This window comes from Mercenaria mercenaria, chromosome 6 (genome assembly GCF_021730395.1).
Source record: "Mercenaria mercenaria strain notata chromosome 6, MADL_Memer_1, whole genome shotgun sequence".
NCBI classification, from domain to species: Eukaryota; Metazoa; Mollusca; class Bivalvia; order Venerida; family Veneridae; genus Mercenaria; species Mercenaria mercenaria.
The window spans coordinates 70497885-70510466 of record NC_069366.1 but is presented as its reverse complement, the minus strand read 5'-3'; the positions used below and the strand labels follow the sequence as shown (position 1 = coordinate 70510466).

Below are 12582 nucleotides of genomic sequence, written 5' to 3'. Positions count from 1 at the left end.
AGGTTTATAAAGGTTTTCAAGACCCTTGGCGGTCTGTATAGATTCTTGTTGAACAAGGAACTTTGACAACTATAATGCTCTCAAATCTGTAGAATATTTGACTACTGATACCGTGCAAACCAGATAAACTACATACAAGTATTTACAGCCATTTCAGTTTCTGTGTTAACTCAGATTTGAAAAGAAAACCAAACACAGAATTTTCATTCTTACTTTATTTCATACTGACTGACCAATCACTCACTGGTCTTTTGATAAAATAATTAATCGGTTTAGAATATTTTCTCATTATTACAATGGTTATACAGAAGTCAAGTCAAACAATTAAATAAAATATAAATATCTGGATCAATCTCCATTCTAAAAATAAAATTTCCCAACAATAAAATCTGAATAAACACATACAGTGGCACGCAAAACAAGTTTGAAAGCACAGAAAAATGTGGAAAATAAAGCTGATAAAAAATGCACCTTTAAATTACAGAATGAAGAAAGCTTCTAAAAGGGTTAATTTAGAGTAATGCAAGGAAGTGAAACAAAAATCTTATAAATAATCGTACTTTGAATGCTTAACTGTAAGGAACTCTATAAAACCATATTATTCACACTTCCGCACAATTAAACCATTCAGTATTCTCACGAGTCCAGTAACCCCTAAAATTCTATGCCCAGGATATTCAGTAACCACAAAAAATTCATTCACAGGATTCCAAGGAACCGTTAAAACTCTAGGCCAGCAATTCCTAGCAACTCCTGAAACTATAGGCTCTTAATTCCAAGCAACACCCAAAACTCGAGGTCCTGGATTCAGTTGAAAATTGAACGCCTGAAACTCTTTCCAATACCAGAAATATGTTTTTCAATAACCGCTTCTTCATGAAATTCTGTCTATCAACATCCTGGACCACTCTTAAAGATTCAAGTCAGTCATTCACAAATTCCTAAGAACTGACTTACTAACAACTTTACTTCAAGTGGACAACCAGTGTGCTTTATTTTTATCCCCTAGAGAACACTTGTTTATTATTTAAAAGGCTCATAAACATTTAGTATGCAAACTAAATAAATACAATCTGACAGTTTTCTCTTCTGTGAAAAGGCTTTTTAGGCTATAAAAACAGCAGAGCTGTCAAAAGAAGAAAAAAAACAAGAGCTGTCACTAATGGTAACAAATGCCCCCCGCAGCGCCTTGACCTTTGACATGGCGACCCTAAAGTCAATAGGGGTCGTGTACTCAATAAGTACTATTAGCATATGAAGTTTGAAGGTCCTGGGTGCAGTGGTTCACAATTAAAGTGCCTTCATGCAAAAGTTAACACTGGCCCCTGTGACCTTGTCCTTTGACCCCAAAGTTAGTAGGGGCTGTGTACTCAGTGAGTACTATCAGCAAGTGAAGTTTGAAGGTCCTGGATGCAGTGGTTCGCGAGTAAAGTGCCTTCATGCAAAAAGTTAACGCTGGCCCCTGTGACCTTGACCTTGTGACCCCAGTCAGTAGGGGTCGTGTACTCAATGAGTACTATCAGCACGTGAAGTTTGAAGGTCCTGGGTGCAGTGGTCGCGAGTAAAGCGCCTTCATGCAAAAAGTTAACATTGGCCCCTGTGACCTTGACCTTAAACCTGGTGACCCCAAAGTCAGTAGGGGTTGTGTACTCAATAAGTACTATCAGGATGTGAAGTTTGAAGGTCCTGGGTGCAGTGGTTCGCGAGTAAAGTGCTGACCCCTGTGACCTTGAACTTTGACCAGGTGACCCCAAAGTCAGTAAGGGTCGTGTACTCAATGAGTACTATCAGCATGTGAAGGTCCTGGGTGCAGTTGTTTGCGAGTAAAGTGCCTTCATGCAAAAAGTTAACGTGACTAACAAACGAATGAACGGACAGTTAAAAACTAATATGCCTCCCTTCGGGGGCATAAAAATAAAATTTAACAAGTATCACAAAATAATGCAGAATTCTGCTTCACATGTACAGGTATGCTTACTGAATAGATAGGCAAACAAAGTAAGAAAGCTACATGACCTGATTTGCAACTTAACAAAACAGTAAACATTTTTGGTGTTATCCCCTTCTCAAATCCATCTTAATGTAAATTTAATGCTAAGTATCAGTCTAGATCAGGAACAATTGTGCTAAAAATCATACTGAGGTAACCAGTTTGTGTAGATACAAAAAGGCAGCTATATATATATAGTGCCATACCTACCAAGCCGACTCTATGGTCCCTTCTTATACAACGTTTTGAGCATTTTTCTAAATGTATACAAAAAATCTTTACACAAACCTCTAGACACGAAATACCCTAGCTCAACAGAAGTCTGAAGCAAACTGTTTTGACACCCAATTAAAAATACTTCGGACTGTGAAATATTGCATCAAACTGGAACAAGAGGGCCAGACAACCCTACACTGCTCACTGGAGTTTCAGAGCTTAAACAATCCATCAAAGTGTTTAAGCTCAAGCGACCCCAAAATGCCGACATTCCTACATTTGAACAAATTTTGGATTAGGCAAAACAATGATGCGCAAGTCAAGTTTAAAGATCTGCTCCAGTCCTACCGTTTAACCTTAAATTGTCACTAAAAAAGCATGAAAATCCTGACTATGAACAGTGACGCCTTTCAAAATAGTCTTTTTATATTAAAATACCTGTGGTTTTGCATGCTAAAGTGTGGCGCGTGGCCGTTCACTGTTACCTATTGTAATCATGGGTTGCAAACACACAGCAGAATTTGAATAGCCGTGGAGCAGGGCTTTAAAGAATATCCATCAAGCAATTCATCAGATGCTGCTTACAGGTATTTCTATTTTCAGCTCATGGGGCCTTAGGGGCCAAGCAACCCCATTTGAATATAATTGGCAGAGGACTTCATTATGATGTTACATATGAAGTTTGATGAAAATCACACCCTCCTTGAGAGGAAGTCAATTTTTCTGGTTTTGTTACTGCAGCCCCTAAATGGAGTACAAGCTAGAATAATCGAACAATCTTTTAGAGAATCGTGCCAGAATGCTACTGACCAAGTTTGCTGCAATTCTGGCCAATACTTTAAGATATGTCATCTGAAGAGAGAATGGATGGACAGACATCAGACAGTGAGCAATCACAATAGCTCAACCAGAGAATCTTCTAATGTTTCTTAATATGTATATTCACACACAAAATTATTTGTCTTTTCATCAATGATACATGTTCACACCCCTATCAAAACATGTCTATCAATTGCATTAAATTTTGCCCTTCATTGTAACACTTACACACATTATTAACAAGCGTTTTTTTTATTATTATTATTGCAAATTCGATGAATTCTGCATGTTTAGCCTTAGAAGAATTTAGTTTAAAATACTAAGTAAAATATCAATTCTAACAACAAAGTTTTTTATCAAATAGTTTACTTTTAAGGTGAGCTATGTTGCTGGTAGATGGGAATGCCATCACCTCACTCGGGTAACCGTACAACAATCCCTTACGTCTCTAAAGCTGCATTTCCAATCCAATATTTGACTTAGTAAAGTGAGAGATTATATGTATAAAGAATTAAAGACTACAAAATTTTTGTCTTTAAACTGAGGTACAAATTTTCTAACAAATCTTTAAAAAATACAAAACGTCATTTAAGTATGATTTAATTTGTTCATTTTAAGTGTTGAACCCCACTAACCAAGAAATAATAACCAATGAATATATAAATATTTCTCTTTTAAAATAAATTTCATGCTTTTTCATAACAGGAGTATTTAATATTTACCAAAAAAAAATTCAATCCAACTGCATAAAAAAACATTGTAATTTCAGAGAAAGAATCGAAACAGGTTCAAATCAAAATGTAATTAGTCTGGGATTTTTTATAGAAAATTCAGTATGCTGAAATTACCAATATCTAAGCTTGAAATATTGTTTCACAGCTTACTGTTGGCAACTTCACCTAAAATCAGACCAATTCCGATAAAATCCTACAAGAAGTTCTTCTTATATTCGACTACAAAACTCCCTAAAAAAATTATCATCCAACAGTTTTTCCTCTTTCTTTCCAAAATGACAACAGGAAGTTTATTTTGCCTTGGTGCAACTGCTCCACTTGTTAAACTTTTTTCCACAGTTGTAATCATATACAAGGTGATCATATATATACAGTAATACAAATAGAAGCACCAAGATGCCTGTATATGAAAACTTCCATTCATTTCATATATATATTATGGTAGAATATCACAGAAGAACACTGAATAATTATTACATTATTACATAAAACATTATTTTCAGATGATTTACATAAATTAAAAGATCAAAAATAGACCTACATAATTATATATCAGATCAAAAAGAGATTTCATACAATGACAGTAGTTATTTATAGGCACCTTTCACTGTAACGTCAAAATAATGACTGCCTTCAATCTTCCATAGTAATCATCTCCCTTACATGTACACAGCAATGAATTAAAACATCTTAACTGTAAGGAGAGGCAACTTCATACGAGATCCTACCTTTCTATGTCTAGCACTGCCGAATTAATACTACCTATAAACTTAAATCAAGAACTGCCTTTCTATTTTCCTTTCTGAAAACTTAACATCAAAATCTTCAAAATCAATGCTCTGATTCAATTACAGAATAAAATTTAACAGAGGTATTTGCTACAGAAAATATGTCATTGGAAGTAAGAGCACATAATTTTTGAGTATTTTCATAAAAAGAAACAGGATTTCTTTAAACATCCTATATACACAAGTTTAATTCAAGAGACAGTTCCAGTGAGTTCTCTTTATATTATGATATCATGTGATGTGATACCTCAAAGCTTATTCACAAGTTATTGCAATATAATTTAGTGATATAAAATATTAAATACCTCAAAAAGAATATTCTACAGAATTTGAATATCAGTCTTCTATTTTGTTTCTATATCACATAGGCACATAATAAATATGATTTGCATAATATTTGCATAAATACACAGAATTAGTATACTTCCAGTACAGAACATACATTCTAAACTCCAACTGACCATTTTTTCCCTCTAATAACAAATATATTTAGTACATACTGTGATTATTTTTAATGGCACAGCCACAATATTTTTAAAAGAATAATCAAATACTAATTGCTATCTAAGAAAGACAAAGAGTTCAGAAAGACGTTCACTTCCTATAACATTTTGGCTCAAGTTCACACACATGCGATTAATTCAATTCCTTTCCTCATTTCCCTGGAATCTGATTTTTTTTTTTTAATCAACGAAAAAATTTCTGTGTCCAATCTTGTGTTCATTTTGATTGTGTCTGATTATCTCCTTCGTTCAACATCTTCCTTTAGTAACAGTTCTTTTTTTTTAAACTCCCTGCAATACAAGCACAAGTTCTTTAATTACATCCTAACAACTGACAGGGCAGGTCATGACAGTTTATTAATGGTTATATGTGAAACTTTTGATCGCTCCCACACAGGTCAGTTAACTCATAAAACAAGGCTGGCTGAATTTTTAATGTTATTATTTAATCATAGAACTCGAGTCTTTTCTCCATCTACAACAATGTTTACTGGCCTTTTCCTATTAGGCAGTAATTTTCTTTCAAATCCGGCAATTTTCCCTCTAATATAAATTTAACATCAAAATTGTTCGCACAAATACCAAGCCCTCCCACCCCCTACAAATTGTGACTGGCACCCGCGCGCTTAGCTCAGTAGATAAGAGCGTTGGTCTACGGATCGCAGGGTCGTGAGTTCGATCCTCGGGCGGGGCGTGTGTTCTCCGTGACTATTTGATAAACGACATTGTGTCTGAAATCATTAGTCGTCCACCTCGTGTGGGGAAATTGGCAGTTACTTACGGAGAACAGGTTTGTACTAGTACAGAATCCTGTAACATTGGTTAGGTTAACTGCCCGCCGTTACATGACTGAAATACTGTTGAAAAACGGCGTTAAACCCAAAACAAACAAATTCTGACTACCACATAGCAACATACCCAAAAATGAACGTAACAAATAACAGACAATTCCCCCCCCCCCCCAACAAGTGACAAAATATTATCTCAATTGACTTTACTTTGAACCAGAGCTATTGTTCACATATGCATCATATCACTAAGGCTGCACCCTTGCAATGTAATTCCTACAAATCTGAACTCATGTCAATGACTTCATTTAATGATAAAATCACTGTGAACTAGAGATGCTTTTGAGAAAAGCGCATGTCTCCCACAACTGCAACACTGAAAAATGTCTAGTTTCTCTCGATGGCTTTGATGAATGGACCCCATTGAAAAATGTCTAGTTTCTCTCGATAGCTGTGATGAATGGATCCAATCAGTAATTCAAGGGCCATAATTCAAAAGTGCCTGGGCGGATTTGGCTAGTTATCGAACTTGGCCGAGGTCTCATGGTCAAACATATTTTGTTCAAGTTTGGTGAAGATCAGATGAGAAATGTTCGACTTAGAGTGCGGACAAGCTTTGTGACAGACAGACACACAGACTGGAGTAAATCAATATGTCTCCCACACCACTGTGTTGTGGGAGACATAATGATCTGCAGAGACATTAATGCCAACAGTAGACAAATATTTTATTCAACAAGTAATAATATTTGCTTATTTCCCCGGAGTAATAATGTTTATCCTCCATTTTTCATTTTACTCTGCATCAGTAAATTGCTTGAACTGCTGATGGAAAGCTTTAAATACTATGATTAATAACAATCCTACAGCTTCCTACAAAACAAAATACAAGGCAATTTTTTCTTACAGGATATTCATCAAGACTTCCGTCATCTTCAACACTCTCGGCCATAGTTTCTCGGTAGGCCTCTATTGAACAAAAATACCGAACATCCCTGTCCGAGTCAGTCTGTAGCTTCTTAAATGCTTTCTCAAGTTCCTCAGGGCACGGGTGACCGCTGCAGTGACTGTAGTCTGAAAATCAAAGTAATAATTAAAGCAAGTCCATTTCAAGATCTGTATAATATATCTGAGAAGATATCTGGATGATTACAATACGATGCTATTGAAATTACATTTCTTTGTTTTGCTGGACTCAATGTTCAAGTCAAGACTTTTATGCTTGTGCTGATGCAGAATACCCCCAGGTGCCCCTCCATACACAGTGTCTGGTACTGGTTGGTATCTTAGCATAACCCTTGAACCTTAAAATTCATTAAACAATGATGTGAAGAGACTGGTTATAGGAATCTCGCCGAATTTTTTTATATTTACCTCAGATACTGGGACAACAAATCACAAGTTTAGTGAATAAAGAAGCATATAGGGTTATGACTCCAGAGCTCCAAGTAAGCTGCGTATTTGCGTATTTACACAATTAAAGTTGCAAGTTGCAGAAAACCCAAATTAATTCATACAATGAAACACAATTAACATTCCCAATACCAAATTCATTAAAAATTGCTTGCATATCGCATTTTCCGTATAATAGAATGGATACGAGACTTTAAGGCTAGAAAACACTGGTTATACGTTACGTCGGAACAGATAACTATTTACCGGAAAAAGCACAGGACCATTCTGTCTAACCGGTGTTGTAAACATAACACTATGCCGATAAAGTGACCACTTCTAGTACTAAGATCACAGCAAAACATTGTTCCAGCACAAAAAACAAAATAGAAGGACATCTTGTTGTTCAACTTTGTGATAAATATAGTGCCACCAATACTGGCCGACATCTTACGGGAGAGCACATATTGCAGCGAAAACATCGTTCGGGATATTGTGTATGAATTGATCTCCGACTGCATTTAAAATGCAAAAAATACAATGGAATGAAAGTATCCTAGAAAACATTAAGCAATAGGAGAAAAAATATCCTTGGTTAAAGTTACACATAATTAGAACTATAAATTAAAATACACACCTTTAACTTGCTTACAGGCATGTATATGTAGCAAATAGTCAAACCTGGTTAATGCTATATAATTGTAACAGTAAGCATGCTTCATCCTGTGTAATTCAGCCAAAAGAAAAAGTAGTGTGTGCAGGGGAAAAAATGTTTGTGCGAGATTGGTGAAATACCCAACTAGTTTTAGCAAATACCCAATTACTTTTGAAAAGCCTTGGTAATTTTACCCAATTCAAATTTCCAATACCAAATTCAGACAAAAAATGATGGGTAAATACCCAACAGCACCAAAAGCTTATCTGGAGCTCTGTTATGACCCTACCTAAATCAAGCCCAAGTATCTCATGAAATCTACACAGGCCACACTCGAGTGATCAACACATACCCACAACCTTTCCTCACAATCAGGCTCAAGTAAGTACTATCTGAATCGGTCTTATCTTTATAATACAGTAAGAAATGGGAAGAAGTACATACCTTCGTTCATCATGTAGCATGTCAAAGACTTGGCAAGAGTGATGCGTACATTAGGTACTGTATCATCAACCATGGTTAGTAGACTAGGAAGAAAATCTTTGGCAAACTGGACTGCATCTACTGCTTGTTCTCTGACTATTGCTTGACACAGTTGAGTAAATCTAGAATAAAAATCAAAATCTGTGTTTTAAAACCATGCTCCTAGACGTTCCGTCATGTACAACCGTGTCTATAATTTCTTAACTGTGACCTTTACCTTTGAACTAAAAAGCAACAGGGGCCATTCACTGACTGTACAGGGATATAAATTATCTGGGGCCCAGTAGTCCTTGGCCCCTTAATTGCTGGAGAAAATACCCATATACCTAATGTTAAACTTATATTTTTGACAGTCTGGGCCCCAAAATAAAAACAAGCAAGAGCATCGCCTTGCGGGTGCTGACGCTCATCTGATTTTTTCTGTATAATAGAAATATTGTCCTACCCATGATTTTGTAAGTCTAAAAAGGGCCATCATTCTTGCAAAAAGCAGGATAGAGTTATGTTTCTTGATGTACAGTGTCTGCTTATGATGGTGAAAAACTGTTGCAAATTTTAAAGCAATAGCTTTGATAGTTTATGAGAAAAGCTGACTTAAACATAATACTCAACCAAGAAAACTGATTTTCTAAGTCCAAAAGGGGCAATAACTATTGCAAAAAGCAGGATGTTATGTTTCTGTTGTACAGGGTCAGCTTATGATGGTGAACAAGTGTTGCAAGTTTTAAAGCAATAGCTTTGATAGTTTAGGAGAAAAGCTGACTCAACATAAAACTTAACCAAGAAAACTGATTTTCTAAGTCCAAAAACGGGCCATAATTCTTGCAAAAAGCAAGATGGAGTTATGTTTCTTGATGTACAGTGTCCGCTTATGATGGTGAACAAGTGTTGCAAGTTTCAAAGCAATACCTTTGATAGTTTAGGAGAAAAACATAAAACTTAACCAGGCAACACCGACGCCTATCAAGTGATGACAATATTTTCTTTTCAAAAAATCAGATGAGCTGAAAAAACTAGTCTATATCCCTGCTGTAAGCACTCTTTTAAAGCCTAAAAGGCCATATGCATATATGTTCTGCAGTAACTGACCATAAATCGTTTTCAATTTCAAGTCACAGTAAATCTGACACTTGTGTACTGACCTCTAACACAAAGAGTGTCATCTGCTGATCACTGGCAATTTTCCCATGAAATTTAATGTCCGTTATCGACCTAAAATAAATTATGTATAAACTAACCACCTCCACTTATGGTATAAGTACTGGTTAATTTCATGCAGTTGACTTCAGAGTAATTCAAATAACTGAAGGCAGTTAACCAGACAATTCTAAAAGCAGTACAGAGAACACGGACGTACTTACATTTGTCTACGTGCCCATTTTTGGTCACGGGCAAACCTAGCTAAAAGTTGATTGACCAGATACTGGACTAGTTTCTCATCTCCACATTCTACTATTCTCTTCAACATAACACTGACCTGCAATCACATTAAAATACCTGAGTGAATAAAATTCTTCTTCAATCAATTTTGGTCCAACAAAAATTTCAATTTACAGGAGTTAGTTTTTCTTACTGTTCTTCTTTTAAACATGTATTTTCTTCATGAATGGAAAAAAAAATCAACAACAAAACTGAACCTTATGCTGTATTTTGTTCTATTTTTGTTGGGTTTCGGGTAACTCAGACACATACCACAACTTTCAAGCTTTTAATGACGGTGGAAAACCCAAGGTGCCCCTTTGTAATTATATCAGGCATGGGCTGGCACCTTGATACAACCTATATAGTTCTATATGCCAGCTGAGTGACTAATTCATTATTCTACACTTCAAGCAAAGTTTCCAACCCACAGTACTGTAGTGAGCAGTAATTCTATGTTAGACTGTAGTGAGCAGTAATTCTATGTCAGACTGTAGTGAGCAGTGAGCAGTAATTCTATGTCAGACTGTAGTGAGCAGTAATTCTATGTCAGACTGTAGTGAACAGTAATTCTAAGTCAGGGACCTTCACCACACAAAAATGGCGGCAACTTATGCATTTTGAAGCTTCTGCTAGCCAAACCAGCGCTGCTCAGGTCATATGACGACTTCACAGGTTTAATGGTGCAGACAGACCCTTCATTACTCAGGCAAAAACCAACACCTAACCTCCACCCCTCCTAATTCTATATTGAAACTGAATACGTAGATACAAGTCAGATGAATAACTTCCTCACATTGTGACACAAGCAAGACAGGAGGGGCGTGCGATTTGAAGCCACAACCATAACCTCTCAGCCACCTCAGTGTTTCTGAAACTTTAAAACACTCTATATAAATGTCTTATACTTACTAAATGATATGCATCAGCCCTGACCTCTGACACCTTGTCTTCTGCCAGTGCTAACGCCATAGGTAACAAATATTCACTGATCTCCTGGGCCGAATACAGCTCCGATATCAACACAAGCTGCCTACAAAGGAGACACATTAAGCATAAGCAACTAGTAGAAACTGTAAATGGATTAATTCAACAGTTAGTATATCAAGATTAACAAGAGCTGTCTCCATAGGATGACACATGCCCCCGATGGCACTTTGAATGAATAGTTATGGCCGATGTTAGAGTTTAGGACCTTTGACCTACGGAGCTGGGTCTTGCGCGCGACATGTCGTCTTACTGTGTCACACATTCATGCATAGTTATTTTAAAATCCATGCATGAATGACAAAGATATGGACCGGACATGCCCATCAATGCAATATCATGAAAAATGAACTTTAATGTCTAAGTGTGACCTTGACCTTTGAGCTATAGACCTGGGTCTTGCGTGTGACACGTCGTCTTACTGTGGTACACATTCATGCCAAGTTATTTGAAAATCCATCCATCGATGACAAAGATATGGACCGGACACGCCCATCAATGCCCAATCCTTTAACGTTAAAGTGTGACCTTGACCTTTGAGCTACGAACCTGGGTCTTGCGCACGACACGTCGTCTTACTGTGGTACACATTCATGCAAAGTTATTTGAAAATCCATCCATCGATGACAGATATGGGCCGGACACGCCCATCAATGCACTATCCTTTAACGTTTAAGTGTGACCTTGACCTTTGAGCTGCGGACCTGGGTCTTGCACGCGACACGTCCTCTTACTGTGGTACACATTTATGCGAAGTTATTTGAAAATCCATCCATCGATGACAAAGATATGGACCGGACACGCCCATCAATGCACTATCCTTTAATGTCTAAGTGTGACCTTGACCTTTGAGCTACGGACCTGGGTCTTGCGCGTGACACATCGTCTTACTGTGGTTCATATTCATGCCAAGTTATTTGAAAATCCATCCATCGATGACAAAGATATGGACCGGACACACCCATCAATGCACTATCCTTTAATGTCCAAGTGTGACCTTGACCTTTGAGCTACGGACTTGGGTCTTGCGCGCGACACGTCGTCTTACTGTGGTTCACATTCATGCCAAGTTATTTGAAAATCCATCCATCGATGACAAAGATATGGACCGGACACGAAAATTGCGGACAGACTGACAGTTCAAAAACTATATGCCTCCCTTCTGGGGCATAAAAAGATAAGAGAGGTATCTTACTGAAACAATGCCACTTTTTCAAAATGACTATGAGGATTTAGACAGAACTTTTCTGTTAAACAGCACATTAATCTAGCTTTGATACATACAAAATGATAATGTGCCAACATGATATTTTTTTTTTTCCATTTACTGATTATTGTTCTACATTTAAATGACAACAGGCAGAACAGCCATATTCTTTTACCAGCCAGTTTATACCTCGATATGACTTTACAAAAGCTGTTGGAAGACAGCAACACTTTAATGTACAAAAATCCTTGTATATGAAGAAAAATGATGAACGAATACCATGTTGAACAAGCTCCGCCAAGTGGGGCAATATACACCCAAAGGGTTACATCAGAGGATGGGAGCAAAATTTAAAGAACATGACTACTGAAGCCAAAAGGACAGGACCAACAAAGGGAAGAAATTCCCAAAAAAATTTCTAAGTCCACAAAAAAACAGCATTAATGATCTCTCTCTCTCAGATCACCTCTGAACAGGAGTGTAAAGTTTTACTCAACTCCCACTAGCAGTTATCGCAATACCATCTTGTATATAAAACCATAACAAAATTGGGGATATCCAAATGAATGCCAACAAATGGGCAGTGCAATTACAGCTCTCT

At 36.9% G+C, this 12582-nt stretch overlaps 1 protein-coding gene across 3 annotated transcripts in view; it reads right to left on the bottom strand.

Annotated features, from left to right (window-relative positions):
- Nucleotides 1–200: 200 nt before the first annotated feature.
- LOC123548656 (serine/threonine-protein phosphatase 4 regulatory subunit 1-like) overlaps nt 201–12582 on the bottom strand; it is a 49820-nt gene continuing 37438 nt past the window's right edge. For all 3 annotated transcript variants that reach the window (XM_045336126.2, XM_045336127.2, XM_053546271.1), the window contains 5 exons: nt 10700–10820; nt 9730–9845; nt 8330–8490; nt 6746–6912; nt 201–5341 (listed from right to left, as the gene is read on the bottom strand). In XM_045336126.2, the coding sequence (XP_045192061.2) occupies nt 5333–5341; nt 6746–6912; nt 8330–8490; nt 9730–9845; nt 10700–10820 (574 nt within the window). In that variant the 3' untranslated portion in view covers nt 201–5332. The remainder of the gene's footprint in view (nt 5342–6745; nt 6913–8329; nt 8491–9729; nt 9846–10699; nt 10821–12582) is intronic.